Raw genomic sequence first — 19,090 nt, 5'->3', positions numbered from 1 at the left:
GCCAGATGATTTCCCCACCATTCATCCTCTCCTGCAGAGGGCTTTGGGATGGAGTTGTGATGCTGTGCAGTCAGGGCTGGAGGCAGATCCAGGGATGCATGCATTCATGCAGTGTACAGGAGCACCCAGACCCACAGCGGTCTGTGAGGCCATCACCCAGATGTCACACTCCTGTATCCACATATGTCCAAATATATCCAAATATTTCCTGCACCAGATCACTCCCTTTTCTTTGAGAACAAGATGATGGAGGCATCTTCTCTCCCACCTCTGGGCAGTGACTTCACGTGAGAGCTCTCATGTCACCTTGCCATGGGCAAGCATCACCTTGTCAAGAAAAATAGCTAAAATTGGTTATGGGAATCCCTCATTCTTCAGGGCATGGAAGAGCTGGAACAAGGGAATCCAAAGGAGCCATCAGAGCTTGGGTTTGTCCCTGTCATCTCAGCACAGCAAGACCCAAACTCTGCATACAGAGCTGTGGTCTGAGCATGGTGAGGATGTGGGGACCACGCACTGCCCCAGTGCCACCACCCCAACATCACTGCCCCACACCAACCTGGCACCTCACAAAGGTTAAGAGCGGTGGAGGCGGTGAGGAGCAAACGTTCTTCTGATTTGCTTAATGAACGTTAATTAAGAAGACAGAAGACAGCAGATTCCTTCAGGGGAGAGATGAAAGGCCCCGTTAATTAAATCCGGAGAGTGCGCACGGGGCCGAGTGATCCGGCTTCTGATGGGAGCTGACAACGCAGCACCGGGGCAGCAGAGAGGTGTGTGAGAGCCACAGTTCTGACCCTCCCACGGCCCCATACAAAGGCAGGGATACAGGGACAAGGCAGTAAGAGCACAGCATGGGGACTGGCTCAGTGGCCCCATCCCGCAGGGCTGGGATCCCATCCTTGGTGAAGACGTTGCCAAGCAGCGCAGCGTAAATAACTGTGGAGCGTCTCTTCATTGCACTGGCTTAATTTGTAAACCTGAACTTTGCAAAATGTCACAAAAACAGAGAAATGGGAGGCCTGGGATGAGTAAATCGCTGTTGGGAGTTCCCCAGGATGGTGGCAGTCGTGTTCCTGCTCAGTGATGGCACACAGCGGCCCCAGCTCAGAGTGTGGGGTCATACATGGCACTGATTGCAGAAAGTATTTAATTAGTATGGCCATAAATATAGCCCAAGCAATGCCAACCAGGATGCTGCAGCATCGCAGGAAGCTTTGCCAAGGCAGCAGATGAGGGAGGACAGAGGCAAAGCACAGCACTCAGTCCTGCTTTGCCCCCACCTCACCATGCGTTTGGCATTGGAACAATCTGGAAATACCTTTCCGGAGGCAACCATGCCCAAATTCTCTCCCTGCTCATCACATAGTGGGCAGGAACATCCCAGCTCCCTCACACCATGAGCTCACCACATCCTGCACGGGGCCCTGGGACACAGGGTGACACCAAGCTGATGCTGTCCCAGGACTTACCTCACACATCTCACGTTCCCCAAGGAGCCCAGCAGTGCAGGACCAGCCCCTTCCAGGCACAGCCAAAAAAGCCTTTTCCCTGCCTGAGCTCATCAGTATCTTAATGACACCAGTAGAGAAGCTTCAGAGTCCCTAATCGCTCATCACATTACGGCTGCTCACAAGTGAGGCCAACCGCTGCAAACCTCCTCTCAGCCTTTCTAATTAACGAGCAGGAGCTTAGGCTCTCCCAGCCCAAAAGCAGCATCTCAGATAAAGTCAGCAGCCTCCCTTGATAAACCCTATTAATGGGCTTGTTAGCATCACCTGAAACCGCCTCATTTGCCAGCGAGGCTCAGCTGTCTGTTCTGCTCTGCCTCCTTTTTCTAGTCCGTCCGTCCATCCATCCATCCATCCATCTATCTATCTGTCTGTCCGTTCATCCATCTGTCCATCCATCCATTCACTGACACAGGAGGTGGCGGAGTCCCCATCCCTGGAGTTGTTCCAGAGCCCATGGAAATGTGGCATGGAGGGACGTGTCCATGGGCATGGTGGGACGGGTGGAGGTTGGGCCTGGGGATCTGAGAAGGCTTTTCCAGCCTTAATGACTCTATGATTCCATGATCCATCCATCTGCCCATCCACCCATCCCGCTGTGGCAGGAGTGGTGGATGTGCCCAGCACAGCAGCCCCTATCCCTGTATCTTGGTGCTGTGCCCTGTGTGTCCCTTCTCTAGGAGACCAGTGGCAGCTGAGCAGCAGCAGATGCCACCAGATGGTCACCCCACCCAGAGACCCTGCTATGCAGATGACCGGGGCAAGGCACAGAAGCCCCTTCATTTGCTAATTGAACCCCCCGGCCTCCGTGCTGGTCCCATGTGGGGACAGGAGTGAGCTGGGGACAGCAAAGCTCCTTGTGTGCCATTGCTGTGATGAGCTGCATGATCTCAGCGCTCGGCTGGTGATGGCCCTCCCAATCCTGCCATCAACAGGAGCTGGACCACGGTGCTCTGTGACAAATCAGGAGCTGCTGTGATACCTCTGACTTTAAAGCAGGAGAAATAACCCCCATAACGCGATTCACCGTGTCTTTATATCCCAAAGCGTGCTGCCTGGGCTGGGGCGGGGGCTCCCGTTTAATATTCTGATGGAAAACAGCGCCCTGATCCAATTACCACAGGGATTTGGGAGCACTCAGCAGCTCACGGCTCAGACTGGGGCTGTTCTGATGGCGATTCACCCCAATAGCAGCTGGGCTGTATTGGGAGGGACTGGAGGGAACTGGGAGCTTCGGGCAGGCAGAGCATCGCACCGAGCTGAGCTCTATGCCAACATCCCTGCAACTTCCCCCGAGGGCAGGGATCCCTCACACAGCCCTGCTGTAATCCCACATCACCAATTCCCACTGGCAGCCACGAGAAAGCGCCCTCAGATGGCAGCATCAGCGTGGCTGGAGGGTGAGACGCTGCTTTCATTGCCCGTCGCTGTGCACTGAGCAAGCAGGAGCAGCACAAACCCTCCACACACACACACACACACTCGTTCTCCCCCTTTATAATTGCCGTTTGGTCATTTTTACCACCGTATTTTAGATCAAGCACAACAAAGCCCATTCTGGTGCCAGGAGTGATTTATCCCTTTCAGCACTCCATGACCTGTGGACATATTTCCCAGCCTGCAAATAGTCAGGAGGCATTCCTTAACCAACAAAACAAAGCAAAACAAAACCCTGTTGTATTATTTTCCCCACATCAAATGTTATTTTTTCAACCAACAGAATGTTGTTTCCAGGCTGAGCTCCCAGGAGGTGGGATCCCATCCCCATCTGCAAGTCCCATTGCTAACAGCTGGGGTTTGCCCTCAGGTTTTCCTGCATCCCTCAAGCGCCCTGCTGCCAGGAGGACAAAACACTCACAAACCCATCCAGGAACCAAAGCTCTGCCCTTCAAAGCCTGAACGCAGGGGATCACAGAGAGGCAGCACAGGGAAGTTGCTAGGAGATGGGGGTTTGGGATGCTGGATGCCATGAGCACGGAGCCCTGAGCACCTTGAGTGGGACCCACATCAGTTCCACCACCCCCCCCCAGAGGCTCCAGCTTCCCACAGAAAGGGAGGATTATGGAGAATCAGCTCCGATCGATCTCTGCAGCGGTGGAGAAAAAAATAAAGGAACAAAAAGAGATTTCTCACTCGTGGAGGATTTGAAGGGGGTTTGTTGTGTTTGGAAGGGGAAATAAAGGCTGAGGGAGGGCTGTGCACAATGGGATGGCACCAGGAGCACAGCGGGACCCCGTGATGCTGCGCTCCATGGGGTGAATGAGCACAGCCCACTGGATCCAAAGTGCGAGCAGGGCACGGGAATGGGGTGGGAATGGGATATGGGGTGGGTATAGAGTGGATATGATATGGATAGGGGTGGGCATGGGATGGGTATGGAGTGGGAATGAGTGGCTATGGGGTGATTATGGAGTGGGTATGGAGTGGGTATGATATGGGTATAGGTAGCTGTGGGGTGGGCATGGAGAGGGTGTGGGATGGGTATGGGGTGAGCACAGGTTGGGCATGGGGTGAGTATGGAGTGGGTATGGGTGGCTATGGAGTGGGTATGAGATAGGCGTGGAGTGAGTATGGAGTGATATGGGAGGATATGGTGTGAACATGGGGTGGGCATGGGGTAGGCATGCTCTGCACCCAGCACAGGGGCTTTTGGCTTCTTCCTTCTCAGGTCAGGGCTCCTGGCACAGAGCAAAGGAGCAGAGCTGCACATCCCGTGGCCCAACGCTGCCAAGACCCACACAAAGTTCCCAGCCTTGGGGGAACACATGGGACATTAAAAAAGGATGTCTGAAGCCCAAATGTCTCACAGGGTGATGAGCTATGGGGACGCACTGGGATGCTGTAGGGTCAACCCATGGCCCTGTAGGCTGTCTCAGTCCCCATTTGCAGCACAGCTCACCTCTCTGCCCTGTTAGAGATGCTCAGTTTGCCCATTCCTTAACATTCCCATATTTGGGGTGTTCAGAGAGTGCCCTGCGCCCTGCCAAAGAGGAGAATCACAGACTCACGGCCACCAGACAGGGGATGTGAGACAGGAACCCTGCAGCCAAACATGAGGAGCCCCCAGGGGCTCCCTGGGCATTTTTGTGACCCAGATTGGCGTCGCCCCATGGCTGCTTGGGATGAGGCTCACGCAGCTCCTTTGCATTCCGCGCTCAGCAGCCATGCAGCGCAGGGGCGAAGATCTTTGAAGGCTCTGCCCTTTCATTATTAATATTATGATGATGCCTGACGCCGCCTGTGTGCAGCGACGGCTCCCGATGGCACACATCCAAGCACAGCACTTGGCTCCTGGCAGCCAACCCCGGCCCCCAGCCCTGCTCAGCAATGGGGGAATCGCTGTGAGATGGGGATTTCTGCCCCTCCAGCCTTGATCCAATGGCTGGAAACCCGTGGGCTTTGTGCCTGCAGACACCCATCCCCTGTTCCACTGTTCTGCGGGTGCAGACCCCTGCCCCAGTCCCATCTCAGGGTGTCTTGCTGCCCTCAGGTCTGTCCCCATCTCCAAAGCATGGGGCCGACAGGAGCCAGCTGTGATGCATGTAGCTCTTCTCGCTGCCTCCAATCGCAACACAGAAGACAGCATCCAAACACGATATCGAAATGCCGTATTTCAGCACACAGCTCTAATCCCAAGTTGCTTTAGTCATTTTTTGCCCCAGGCCCAGCCCGGCACCCTCAAGCAATGAGGGCAGAGCCTGTTCAGGGCGGGCAGAGCCGCAGCTCCCAACAGGACCCACAGCCTCACATCAAACATTTCTCCAGTTTTTGCCCTCAGGCCATAGCCTGAAACATGAATCATGCCACGCTTGCAGGATCGATTTGCGTTGGGCTGCCAGGAGGAGCCCTTCCCCATCCCACCACGCTCCCAGCCCTGGGGTGCTCCCCGGGCACCTGATCCCATGTGGCACAGCCCTGGGCTCTGGGGCCGATGTCACCATGCCCTGCAAAAGCCACGCATGGGAGCAATGCTGCCAGCAGGGCTCAGTCATCTGGGGGTACCCCCTCCTGTGTCTTCATGGTGGGTGACATGAGGCAACACAGCATGTTGTGAGTCAGCAATGAGCCCAAGCCATGTGTACGGGGAGGGCTCACCTTGAGCATCACTCGAAGCCCCCAAAGCATGCAGAGCCACCAATCCTGCACCCACATCCCCAGTGGGCACCCTATGGGGATGCACCCCGGGCACAGCAGGGCTGCATGGCATTGCTCCCCGAGTGTCTCCTCCCATCTCATGGCAGCACCCATGATGATGCTGAGGGTTATGTCAAGGTATGTTGGATTGCAAATTAAACTGCGCGGTCCTGGCTCCATCTGCGGAAAATGAGTTGCTGGACTTGGAGAGTGTCCAGTTGCTCAGCACAGCGTGCCTAACACCGAGGGCTGACAAGCCACTGAATCACTCCTCCCCGCGCTGCCAGGCCGCGTGAAGCCAAGATACATTTCTTTTTAATGATAAGTTTTTATTGTTTGGAGTTCAGCTCAAGCAGCCCCCTGATGCCTGGGGCCTCACGCTGCCAGAACGGCACAGACTGCCACGGGTGGAATGAGTTGGACGGTCTCATCCACTGGAAGGAGCTGGGCTGCTGGCCATCAGCATCACCCTGTATGTCCACACGGCATCACCAGAGCCAAAGCTGGGAGGTGCACCTGGCCAGCAGACAGCCAACGTTTGGTACCATGCGCACACCGCAGAGCTCCGTTCCCCTGTACCCCTCCTGGAGGGTTCTCCAGTGGTTTCTTGGCAGATGAGGCTCCATCCTCCCCCCGCTGCTGTGCTCAGGATGCTCTCTGAACCTCTCAGCAGCTCCTGCCTGCAGGTCAGACATGCGGCGGATGAAAGATTTAAGGGAGGTGCCGCAAAGGGATGGGAAAGAAAAACCACATCCCAGCTCGGAGCGGTGGCGGTAAATCAGGCGGGCACTGCTCCTTTGGGCTGGAAACGGTGGGATTTGGGCAAAACGCCTCACTCGGTGGCAATGGTGGGCACATCCACATGGGGGGGGTCCTGCTGGTGCCCCTCCAGGACAGCACTGTGGGTTTTACCACCCATCACTTTCGCTAACCCTTAGCATTAAGGCCTGGGCCAATGTTTCCAATGTTTTCCAGCTGGGGGGGCCGACCCCAGAGCCCCCCTGCCCTGCCCAGATCCCTCCAGCCACTAAGGGCAAACCCACCCGAGGGACACAGTGGTGCTGAGCCCCCTGAACAAGAAGTGCTGCCCCCAGGATTGTGGCCGTGGAGATGGGGTGAACGAACAACCCCAAATCGCCTTACCTGCTGCGGCTCCTCCAGCTATGCCGGCACATCTGGATCTGGAGTGGATCCGGAGTGAAACCGGAGCAAAATCGGAGTGATTCCGGAATGAATCCAGAGCGGATGGAGCTGCTGAGGATGGGATGGAGAGGGGGGGTTGTTATGTCAACGGGGGGAGCCGACGAGGATTTCGGGGGGAGTTTGGGGGCGACGCTCACCTCACCCTCTGCCCCTACCCGCGGTCGGAGGGGGGGGGGGCGGGGCGGGCGGGGCGGGCGGGGCTGGCGGGGAGGGAGGGAGGGCCCAGCCCCACGTCCGTGCCCGTGTCCTCCTCCTCCTCCTCCTCTCCCTCCTTTCCCTCCGCCGCCGCCGCCGCCCGTTCCTCCCTCCCGGCGAGGAGTGCGGGGCGCGGGGCGCGCTGGGGCGGGGGCTCGGGGACTTCGGGCCGAAGTTGGCGGCGCGATGGGGAACGAACGCTGGAAAACCATGGGAGGAGCCTCGCAACTTGAGGACGGGCAGCAGGAGAAACCGCAGGTACGGGCCGGGGGTCCCACGCTTGTCCCTCCCCCACCCCACGGTAACTTCCACCCGGGGGTGAGCGGCCCCCCCGGCACCGGCAGCATCCCTCGGGCACCGCTCCGAGTCCCCGCCCGCTGCATCCCGCATCCCCCGGCTCCGTGTTGATTCCCGCACCCCCCTCCGGCGCAAGGGCTGAGCGTTGGGCTGGCAGCGGGTGAACGCTCACACCCGGCTCGAATGGACTGCCGCACATTTTAACTGCTTAAATCACCTCTTAGAGGGGATTGCGAGTCCTGGCCGCGCGCTGCAGCCTCAGCCAGCTGCCTTCCTTATCTCCTCCGCTTCCCAACCTGCCACAGCCAAACGCCGGCTGGGTTTTGGGCAGAGGCCGGCGTCGCGCTGGGGCAGCGGTGCGTGTGTCGGAGGCTTTAGCAGGGCGGCTGCACGTGTGCCATCTCCTCCAGCCGGAGCCATTGGGGTGCGGGCGGCATCCGAACGTGGATCCGCGGCGCGCAGGCGGCAGGTAGGGGAGCGTGGCTGGGACGTGGGGCTGCCTCGCACCTGCTGGGGGGAGGAGGACAGGCACGGAGCGCGGGTGAGAGACGTGGGAACGTGGGAGAAGGCGAAGGAGCTGCTCCCGACCGAGCCTGCGAGCTGAGGGATAGAATCTCCCTGTTTTCAGCTCCGTCTCCCGGCTACCATCTGCACCCGCTGCTGAGGACAGGGGATCCCCAGCAGGAACGCGCTCATCCCCGTGTCCATCGTTTCGTTTTCCCTCTTCTCTTTGGTGAGGGAAGTGCATTCGGGGCTGGGCGTCGCAGCACGGAGCTGCTTGTTCCTGCACGTCTTTGCAGAGGGAACAGAGTTTGCTTCCAGCTCCCGGAGGCTCCAATGGAAGCCTGTCCCCGTGTGCGCTCTGCGCCGCGCTGCACCGCGCTGTGCTGTGCTGTAGGAGCTCTGGGGAGAGCAGGCGGAGGGATGCAGCTCGGCTGTGCCGCGTCCGTGCCTGGGAACGAGAAGAGGAGCTGGGACGGGTAGGGTGCAGAGCTGGGCAGGAGAGCAGGTGGAGAGGAACTGGAACAGAGCTGCATCAGCCCAGCGGAGAAGGGGCAGAGCAGCTGGGATGCACAGTGAGCAAGCCGTGGGATGGACTGGCCCTTGCTGTCCTCTGGCTGGGCTCCTCTGGAGCCAGATGAACCCGGTAGGAAGAGGGATGGATGGGCTGCAAGGAGCGCAACCGGGGTCCTGCTTCATCCCTGGCTGGCACGCAGCTCGTGGGGAGAGCCCTGGGGCTGCCCCATCCCGTGGCATGGAGCTATCCCAGCGGCCCTGCCGAGTTACAAAGAGCCGTGCCTTTGGCTGGAATAAAGGACACCTCCTCCTTGCAGAGCATCCCCACGGCTCGGCGCAGCCTCTCCCACCACCATTCTCTGTTCTTGGTTCCAACTCTGCTCCACCTGCCTGGGGACAAGCAGCCTTCCTCTCTCTGGCTCTGCTCTGGCTCTCCATACTGGAGTTGCTGCTTCTGCACCCACATGGCTGCTCGTGTTCCTGGGGGCCAAAGAGGATGGGATGCATGGTGGGGTGATGATGGCACCCCCAGTCCCAGGATGCACAGAGCCCGTGGGCAGCTCACACCACACAGCTCAGGTCCCCTGAGTGTAGGAACAGTGAGTAGGAGCAGCATCCTTGGTTCCTGCTCTGTCTCTGTGCTCTCTGTGCAAACAGAGATCTGGGCTTGGCCTCGGCAATAGGCAGCAGTTCAGCCTGGCACTGCTGCCAGCAGATGTCAGATCAGAGGCCACTAGAATTCCTGGCATCCTGCACCCAGTCAGGACTTGTGCTGGGTTTTGCATTGCTGCATCCCTCTCGGCCCCAGCACCATGAGCAAGTTTGCAGGAAAAGCTCTGCTCACTTCTTGGGAAGAAGCAATGTGGGGACATTGGCCTGCTGGCAAAGAGAACAGCAGGGTTTGTCAGCAGAGGGATGACCTATGGCTGCTCAAAAGCAAGAAAATCTGTGAGCTCAAGGCCGTGCAATGGGCAGAAGAAAGCCCCAGAGCTCCAAGGAACGCGGTGCTGGCAGGGCTCCATGCTGGATGCTGGGCACAGTTTTGCTGAGCAGGGGGCAATGAGAGACCCCAGCCCCAGCTCAGAATGCTCCAGGTGCTGCCGGAGGAGTTTCCCTCCTCTCCCACCGCAGGTTGCCAGGTAACACAACCCGCCAGCACAGCGCTGGGGGACGGGGAAGGCTGTCACCACTCAGCATCTCACAGCTGCAGACAGGGGTGCGTGTTGGCAGAGGGGTCGTCCCCTCACTCCTGCACCCAGCAATGGCAGGAAGATAACAATGTCGGGGCTGGAAGGCTGGAAACCAGCAGCGTTCCCTGCTTAGATCTCAAATAACTCGACGTTTCCCCCTTCCCAGCAGCCGTCCTGTCCTTCTGCATCTGTGCTCGCGGGGTCCCAGCTGTCCCCATAGGGCTGCCAGTGATATGCGTCTCTGCTTCCTTCTGCCACTGCTCCATCCTGTGGGGAGGGCTGCCCTGGGGCTGAGCACCACGTGAAAAAAGGCAGAGCAGCCCTCGGGCTGTGCGGGGCAGCCGTTCCATCCCCACATCCCCCGCTGCCGCAGCCGTGGTCACCTTAATGCAAATGGTTGCGGGAGCGTGAATGAAGGGTGCTTGAAGGAAGGTGTCACTCCAGATAGATGTGCACGGGAGGGGACAGGGCTTGGGAAATCTTTGCAGATGCAGCAATTTTCTCCTCATTCCCGAAGAAAGTAGTCTTTGTCTCTCCAAATAGGCGGCTTTCTGGCAGCGCTGCGATTCCCTGTGACAGCTGCACCGGGGTCAGGGGAAAATCACCGCCCGTGTCCCGCAGGTGTGATGAGAGGGGGCCGGAGCTGATGGGCGGGTGGCAGCTCACACCCTCCGTGCTGATGGCTTTGCAAGAATGGCACTCACTGCACCCTGAGCAGCTCCTGCAAGCTGAGCCTGGGAGCAGTCGCTCCTCCATTGGGTCACATTGGGATAGGATCGTAGAGCAGGGAAAAGCCCCGCTGGGAGCAATCCCCATTGCTGCTCAGCGTGGCTCCAGCTTCCCCACACCTCTGGGAACATCCCTCTCTCTCCCTTTGCTTTCCCTGCTGTCCACACTGCGGGGCACAGCACGGGGATTCTCCCTTTCCCTCCCTGCATTCTCACATTCCCAGGGCAGTGGGGAGCCCACCTACATCTCCTGGGGCTGGTGCTGCTCTCCCTGAGCATTATGCCTTCAATAAAACATACAGATGGTCACATGCTGCTCTGCTCACCCTCTTATTATTATTTCACACCCGTGGCTCCCAGGCGGCTTCAGCAGCTTTGCTGGCTGAGCTCACCCATGCCCTGTTGGAACCACAGGTTTCCCTGCTGTCCCCACGCTCCGTCCTGCAGCACTAAGCCAGGGTGCAGTGTGACCTCCCTCATTGCCAGAGCTAGAGCAGAGGAGCAAACCTAGCCCATGCAGAATGTTACCCCCAAAACCCCACATCCTGACCTCTCCAGAGCCCCCTGGGCACAAGGTTTATGTTCTGGCATAGTTTTGGGGTCTGCCCTACATGAGGGCATGAAGACAAAGCCACCCTCCAGGCTCCACACAGGGACTACAGCACTTTGCTTTTGCGATGGGCATCTCTGCTTCCACTTCTCTTTGCTCCATCCTGTGGGCAGAAGTCCTTGGGGGGTGGGCTTCACTTCTCCATCCCATTGCCACAGCTGATCCCAGTCCCTGTGAGGATCTGAACCCACCTCTTGGTGGAAGGGCTCTGGGGTGGGTCTGTCTGGATGGGTCCTAATGGCCCCTCATGGTGATGGGTCCATCTGGATGGGTCCCGGTGGCACCTCGTGGTGATGAGTCCATGTAGACGGGTCCCAGTGGCACCTTGAATGGGTTCTGATGGCCCCTCATGGTGATGGGTCCCGACATCCCCTCTCTCTGTGTCCCCAGAGGATGAGCTGTGGCTACGTGCTGTGCACCGTCCTGCTCTCGGTGGCCGTCCTCTTGGCAGTGACAGTGACAGGGGCCATCCTCTTCATGAACCACTACCACACACCCGTCACCGAGCCTCCGCCAGTCATCAGCACCAACCCCGAGGAGGCCAAAGCGTTGGTGACCATCGAGAAAGCCGACAGCTCCCGCATCAACATCTTCATAGATCCCAACTGCCCCGACCCGGCGGGCAGCGTCGGGCGCCTGGAGGGGCTGCAGGGCTCCCTGCTGCGCGCCCTCGCCGAGCACGATGCTGAGGCCAAGGCCACCAAGGGCCAGCAGAAGGCCCTGCTGCTTGGTGTGGCCGACGAGGTGGCCAAGCTGGTGACGCACGCAGCGCAACTGCGAGCTGACTGCGATGGCCTCAAGAAGGGGCACAGTGCTATGGGGCAGGAGCTCAGCGCCCTGCAGAGCGAGCAGGGCAGGCTCATCCAGGTGGGTGTCCTCATGTCCCCAAGGCATGGATCCTGTTCTTTATGCAGGGAAAAGCTGTGGTTGGGGGTTGGTGGGGTTTGGAGCTAGAACAAGTTCAGCTCCATGCCCAAGGGCTGGGGGGTAGCTGTTTGGGGTGTCTGTGCCCTAGACCACACGGTGGGGGATGTCCCTTCCCTGCTCAACCTGGAACCCTGCTCACAAATAACTCCTCTGCCTCGTTCACCACCCCAAACCCAGCAAAACCTTACCAGGGTAAGCCGGGGAGGTTCTGTTGGGCATCACAGTGAGATCCAGAGCATGGCTGGATGCTGAGCTCCGCGACGTCCCTTCTCCACTCCACTCCCAGCACCACTGCTCTGCTCCCGCCTGCCCTCACCTCACAGAGCTCTCCCAGCCGGGTCACCTCGGGGGAAGGCAGAGCCTTAGGACGCAGCTCCTCCCAAAGTCCCCATGTCCCGGCTGCTCCTTGTCCCCAGCTGCCCGCAGGCTGAGCTCAGGAGCTCTAGCTTCCAATGCAGTGATGCATTGGACATCATCTGGGAGCAGACCCAGGGGAAAAACATCACCCAAAATACCGTGTGGGCTCTGCCACGGTTCTGTGTCCCCACCTCGTATCCTGGCTGGGAAAATTGCTCCTACAGCTGTTTGAAAACTGGGAGCGGGCAGAGCATGCATGGGGATGGATTTGCCACTTCCTTGGAGACAAGAAGGTCTGAAGTTCCATTTAACCCCAACCCATCACATGTCCCCCTCCTGCAGCTCCTCTCAGAGAGCCAGACCAACATGGCCAGGCTGGTGAGCTCAGTCAGTGATGTGCTGGACACGCTGCAGAAGGAGCGTGGCGGCGTCCGGCCCCGGCTCAAGGCTGACCTGCAGCGAGCCCCAGCACGGGGAGCACGGCCTCGTGGCTGCTCCAATGGTGAGAGATGAAACCCCGGCCCTGGGGAGGGTGTGCCATGGGGAGGGATGAGCCATAGGGCATCTCCCAGCTCTCTACCGGCCAAAAGGGGAGGGAGAAGGCAGTTGGGATGGGGAAAGCAGCCTGCAAAGACAATGGATATGGTAGAGGGAGAAGAGGCAGGAGGGAGACGTGCCCACAAAATGGGTCTCTCGCCATGCAGCCCCCAGCCCCCCATCAAACGGCCCATGCAGCCACCACAAAATCCACATTACTTCTGCTTGCTCCTAGCATCCATGAAGGAGAAGCAAAGCCAGAAGTGACCCTTCTCCTCTATTTGGATGCAAGCACTGCGGGCACACTGTGCAGCACCGGGAGCAGTCACATTCATCATTGCTGTGCTGAGATGGGGCTGAGTAAGCTGCCCTGGAGCCACCAGCACTGTGCCCATGGCCACCTCCAGCCATCAGCCCCCTGCTCTGCTGGGGTCCATCCTGCCCCAACCACCCCACAGGGACACGGGGACGGTCCCTGCGTCCCTCCCAGCACCACTCAACCCAATCCCTGGAGGGAAAGGAAGGGAAAGAGCAAAGCAGCGAGGTTGGGAGCCTGAAGAAATGGCAAGCCTTGAAATTAGATCATTAATTAACCAGCCTTCCTCTCATCCCACCCCATCCCTGTGTCATGCTGCAGGCTCCCGGCCCCGGGACTGCTTTGACATCTATGTGAGCGGACAGCAAGAGGATGGGATTTACTCCATCTTCCCCACACATTACCCCTCGGGCTTCCAGGTCTACTGCGACATGACGACCGACGGGGGCGGCTGGACGGTGAGCGATGTCCCCAGGCTGGGATATGGGGGCTGTGGGTGGGAGATGTCACTCGATGTGTCATGGGGATGGGGCTTGGCTGCAAGCAGGGACCTGGCGAGGGTTCAGCAAGCTGGAGCTTGGGGTTGGGCTGTTGGGTTGTGCCATGGTTGGAACTCGTATTTCATGGCAATGGGGACAAAGGGACCCCTACAGCACAGAGCCAGGTGCTGGTCTGGGGCCATTGACACCCCCTGGCCTCCATCACACCCAACATCCCTCAGCCCAACATAGAGGGCACAACTGAGTGGTGACCATCTCTTTCCTCCCCTTTTTTATGGAAGCACAAAGAAAAGCTCCGTGCACTCACACCCTCCCTCCCCCCCCCCCATAGCATCACCCACCCCAGCTCATTTGTGCACCACTAACGAAGGGGTGCCCGGGGGCACCTCTGCTGCTGTGCTGATTAACTCTCCCTGTCCGTTTCGCTTTGTGCCATGGCTGCGACAGCCCCGTAATCACAGTAATGCAGCAGAGGGCGACAGGGGGATGCAGCCACCCCTCACGTTCCATTGAGTGCCCCCAGCCTGGGGGATGTTGAGCACCAAGCAGAGACCCCAGGGTGGTGAATAGGGGTGACAGGCGGCCTCTCCACGAGGACATGGTCCAGCACCCCTCCAGCTGGGCGCTCTAGGAAATAAATCCCCACGATCTGCTTCCCTTAAGCAGCTTTGAGCGGTGCCAGGAGGCAGCTTAGCCCCCCTTCCCCTCCCCCCCATTGCCTTCCAGGGGCTGATGAGCCTTCAGGCTCGCTCTACCCAGAGCCCACCCAAGCAGACCTGAACATTGGGTTCGCACTGGGGAAACCAAGGCACAGCACAGCAACCCCACATCCTGGGGGTCAGAGAAGACAAAGAGGGGACACTACAGTTCCCAGGGTGTAGAGGGTCCTTGCAAATCCCATGCACTGCCTCCCCCAGCCACACACTCAGGAGCTGCCTGAAGAGCAGCCCAAGGTGATTAGCCAGACACTCAGAGGTTTATTTAAAGCTGCTGCAGCTGGGAAGGCTCCAGCAGGGCCAGAAGGGTGCAAAGGGAGCAAATGCACACCGTGAGCTCCAGCCTTGATGGGGGTCAAAGGACCAAAGCCTATGTTGCATCCCAGCATTACGGGTCAGAGCATCCTGCACTCTGCCACCCCCTGCCTCATGGCACGGCCCAACCCGGCTCCCAGACATCCCCATAGGCTGTGGGAAGGGGGGCTCACCCATCCGTGGTGCTGGTGCACATCGGGGCCCACAGGCTCCAGGTAAAGATGCTGTGGTACAGAGCCTGGGAAATTTCCCTCCCCTCCCCTCCTCCTCTGGAGCCGTACTTCTGACATTTGGGCTTATTTGCATGTGGGGAAGTGGGTGGAAGCAGCTGAATCCATTTGGGCTCGGGAGCTGCTGAGCTAAGCCTTCAGCTGCAAGAGCTGTGGCAGGAGATGGGGTCCATTCCCAGCTGCAGGGCCACCCATCCCCAGCCAGCTCTCTGCTCCCAGCCCACGGGAGCATCTGCATCGCCTCTGCGCTGCCGTTAATTGCAGCTCACCCGGGGCTGACCGCCTCGCAGCACGGGGCAGCACGCTGATATTCCTTCCTTCCCTCTTTCTCCCCCCCCCCCCCCCCACTCCCCGACCCTCCGCTCCTGGCGCTTTATTAAAGCAATAACGGTGTGACGGAGGGCGGCAGCACGGCCTTCCTATCGCCTGAAGACGCTGCTTCGTGTGCCGGGCTCTTTGCAAACTCTCAGCGCTGTTTCATCACTGCCAGGCTGCGCCTCAGCATCTCCGCCCCGCGAGGAGCGGTGCGGTGGGGACGCTGACCCCAAAGGAAGGTGGCACTCCTCCTTTTTTTCTTCATTTTGTCCACTTTCCCGGTTCTGTGCCTTCCCAGTGCCTCCTGCCCCGCTCTGCTGAGCAGCCAGGCAGCGAGCCGGGGCGATGAATATTTCAGCCTAAGCTTTAAAGCGGGGAAGGAAATCCTTTTTGCTTAAGAGGGGGCGATGCATATTTCATGAGGAGGGAAGGAACGAGCAGCCCGTGCTGTGAGCACAGCCGGCCCCGCTTCCCAGCTCCCCTCACCTGCAGCCCTGGCCCCACTTCCCCTCGTGCGTCCCTCTGCGGACCCTCAGAGCCCGCTCACCAAAACCCATCGCTTCCCTTCCCCGTCCGCAATGTGAAGCACGAGGAGGGACCGCACACAAACTCGGGGTGCAGCTTTCCCAGCGCAGGGTGCGGGGTTCTGTGGGACTCCTGCAGCCAAACGTGGGGACCGTGGGGCACGCGGGGTCCCTGAGGTGCCGATCCCAGCCCAAAGCTGCCGACAGCTCGGTAATCGCCGCGCCGCGCCGGGGCTCGGCTAATGAAGATGTGTCCCGTGCGCTTTCCCGAGCAATTGGCCTATTTACAACCTCGAGTCAAAGCCGATTAAATGAGAGAGCCTCAGCATCACCGCTGCCGCCTTCCCTGCGCGGCACGGCGTGGGGAGATCAGCTCGGGGCTCCCAGCCAGCCCCGCCGCCCCCTCACCCACCGAAAGCCCCTTTAAATGGGCTTAGCAGCAGCTTCTCAAGCGCTCAGTGCAGGGATTAAAATTAAGGCTCTAATTCTAGAAGGTAAGTACAGCAGGATCGGCGCTGGACCAGCGCCCGGCCCCATCACACCCGGCCCCAAAGCAGCCGGGCGCTGGGTGTCCCACGGATGGGCAATGGGAAAAACAACACATATGGGTGCTTCCAAGGTCAGGGGCAGCTCGGGGAGGTGGCCCAGCACACAGCGCTGCCTCCCTGCCGGCTCTGAGCATCGCAGCCGTAGGAGCGCAGCGCTCCGGGACCATCTCGCCGGCTCCGTTCTCCTCCAGGCAGGTTGGAGCGGCCAAGTTTAATGCAATTAATCCAGGGCTGGAAGCTTAATTACGTTCGAATGGTCAGACGGGGAGCAGCATTTCTGGATCGTTGTCAATAAATCAAACTCCAAACTAAAGATAAAAGAGGACAAAACATACAGGGCGTGAGATGCTGATGAACAGAGCGAGGGGAAAGGGGAGGAGAGAACAGCTGGGTTGAGCCCGGAGCTGCCCTGCCTTCCCCTGTGTCTTCCCAGGTGTTCCAGCGACGGGAGGACGGCTCTGTGAACTTCTTCCGTGGTTGGGAAGCCTACCGGGACGGCTTTGGGAAGCTGACAGGAGAGCACTGGTTAGGTGCGTGGGGTGTCCTTTGCAAACAAGTGAACCAATGCACTCCAATGGTCAAACCAAGGCACCCTGATGGCCAAGCCAATGCACACAGTGACCAAAGCAGTGCACCCAATGGCTGAGCCAAGGCCCCCAATGGCTGAGCCAAGGCACCCAGTGGTTGGGCCAGCACACCCAAATAGCCAAAGCAATGCACCCAATGGCCAGAACAGTGCACCCAGTGACTGAACCAATGCACCCCAATGGCTGAGCCAGTACCTGTGTCTTGCATGCCGTGGTCAGGCAGCCACAGGGAGTTCAGGGCGACTGCAAGGGTCATCGGTAGGCAGGCGAGCGGTGCTGCCATTTGCACATGGGCTGCACACGTGTCCTTGGCCAGGGCAGCGAGGGCTGGAAGTGGGGATCAGTGCATCCCAGGGACCCCCCTGTGCCCTACTCACCCCACTCCATGTAGGGCTGAAGCGGATCCACGTGCTGACGGTGCAGGGCAGCTACGAGCTGCGCGTTGACCTGGAGGACTTCGACAACGGCACCGCCTTCGCACACTACGGCAGCTTTGGTGTGGGGCTCTTCTCTGTTGACCCCGAGGAGGACGGGTACCCCATCTCCATCGCTGACTACTCGGGGACGGCAGGTAGGGCCCCTCAGGGGACCAAATCCCATCCCCGGAGCATCCACTGAGAGCTGGAAGCTGGAGGGTGGCTGTGGTTGAGTAGCGATGAGCCCGAGCGCCCTATAAGGCACCAAGAAGCTCCATTGAGGTGCACGGGGCTTTGGAAGCCACCCCGAGGGCAGGGATAGGGGTGGGGAGGGCCCTTCACGGCTCCTTTACCTGCGGCAGGAGATTCCTTCCTGAAGCACAACGGGATGAAGTTCACCACCAAGGACCTGGATAACGACCACTCAGAGAACAACTGCGCGGCGTTCTACCACGGCGCCTGGTGGTACCGCAACTGCCACACCTCCAACCTCAACGGGCAGTACCTCAAGGGCCACCACAGCTCCTACGCCGATGGCATCGAGTGGTCCTCCTGGACCGGCTGGCAGTACTCCCTCAAGTTCACTGAGATGAAGATCCGGCCCGTCCGGGAGGAGAATTAGCGGATGGACCGAGCCCCTCCCTGACCCCTGCCCTTCCCACTGCCCCGTGGTTCCTCTCTTCCTGGTGCACCCCATGCCACCATCCTGCCCTGGGGTCCCGTGGGAGCATCTCTCCACTGGGGGCGATGGCTTTGTCCTGACCCCATGCCCTCTGCTCCCCACTGGGATGGGCGTCCCCTCCCTGGGCCACACCGGATGCTCGCGGTGCAGTGGGGACTTGGGGAGCAGTGCACAAGGAGGGGAGGGGATGGAGGGGCTGGAGACCATTTCTGGGGCGCAGAGCCCCCACGGTGCTACTGAGGACAGGGAGGGCTCTGCTGGGTTGGTGCTCACACGAGTGCCAGTGGTTCCTTCTCTGCAAACATTCTCCTCTCTGTCTTCCGAGAGGGGAAGGGACACCTACAGACCTCACTGCCCCTGCTCGTGGAGCTGCACAGCACATGGGCACAGCGCTGCAGGGATGGATGCCCACAGCCAAGCATGGCACAAAGCTGTGCGGTGGCATCAGCAAAGCAGAGAGCAGGAGGAAAAGGAGGAAGCAGGGAAGGCACAACCCCCAGTACAGCTCTGCCTTCCCTGCACAGCTCCTGCCCCGGATGCATGATGGGTTTTCACCATCCAGAAGCTGTGACCTTGCCCTCTGTTTCAGCAGCACCCCCACAGGGCCCCCCGCCCGGCAACCCGCATTCATTTCCATCCCCGATGAGCCACGCTCCAGCTCTGGCTCTGCACCTGCAGATATTCAAAGCCTTTCGTTTCTTCAAATCCCATTAAGGTTTTGCAAAAAGCAGCCCTGAGTGGGGCTTAGCATCTGCAGGGCGCTGATAACGGGGCTGCATCCTCAGCCCACCAGGCACTGTGCTGCTGAGGGGTGCAGCAGCCCCGGCCCCATAGGAACGGGAAAGGCTCCTACAAGGACTTCAATGGGTGCTTTTGTCCAAAACCAACACCAATAAAGCTGGTGTGAGGGGAGGGGAAGCCGGGACCCCCTGCACCTTTGCATCATTTCCCGCAGCACTGAGGATACAGCCCCACAACAGACCCCAACCCCATGGAGAACTATTGGAGCGCCCCGAGGAGGGGAGGACAGACCCAGAGCTGTGCTGCGCGGGGACCCAAAGCACAGTGAGATCAAAGGTTCATTTCTGCACTTCTCGACGTGCTCCTTTTTTTAAGCCTTCCCCTGCTCTCATTCCACACTGGATGAGTGCTTCCATCTGGGCGATTCTCCATCCCTCTGCCCCACGGGGACCGGAGACACACGATGCGCTGGGACCACCCTGAGCCAGAGACAT

The 19,090-nt window shown here is 59.3% G+C and overlaps 1 protein-coding gene across 1 annotated transcript; it reads left to right on the top strand.

Annotated features, from left to right (window-relative positions):
* Positions 1 to 6,929: 6,929 nt before the first annotated feature.
* On the top strand, positions 6,930 to 17,795 carry FIBCD1 (fibrinogen C domain containing 1). Its single transcript, XM_042830963.1, has 7 exons — positions 6,930 to 7,301; positions 11,276 to 11,752; positions 12,512 to 12,671; positions 13,344 to 13,480; positions 16,604 to 16,700; positions 17,149 to 17,328; positions 17,536 to 17,795. The coding sequence occupies exons 1-7, from the start codon at positions 6,930 to 6,932 to the stop codon at positions 17,793 to 17,795; spliced, it is 1,683 nt and encodes a 560-aa protein (XP_042686897.1).
* The last annotated feature ends 1,295 nt before the right edge of the window (positions 17,796 to 19,090 follow it).

This window comes from Centrocercus urophasianus, unplaced genomic scaffold, assembly GCF_019232065.1.
Source record: "Centrocercus urophasianus isolate 14NV4802_14NV808 unplaced genomic scaffold, USGS_Curo_1.0 seq_34, whole genome shotgun sequence".
NCBI lineage: Eukaryota > Metazoa > Chordata > Aves > Galliformes > Phasianidae > Centrocercus > Centrocercus urophasianus.
Note: the sequence above shows the minus strand (reverse complement) of the source record. Positions and strands in the feature narration are given on the sequence as shown.

Coding starts and splice junctions, on each gene's coding strand:
- FIBCD1 (XM_042830963.1), top strand. CDS start 6,930: ATGTCAACGGGGGGAGCCGACGAGGATTTCGGGGGGAGTTTGGGGGCG. Junction 13,481..16,603: donor CCGACGGGGGCGGCTGGACG/GTGAGCGATGTC, acceptor GTGTCTTCCCAG/GTGTTCCAGCGACGGGAGGA. Junction 16,701..17,148: donor GACAGGAGAGCACTGGTTAG/GTGCGTGGGGTG, acceptor CACTCCATGTAG/GGCTGAAGCGGATCCACGTG.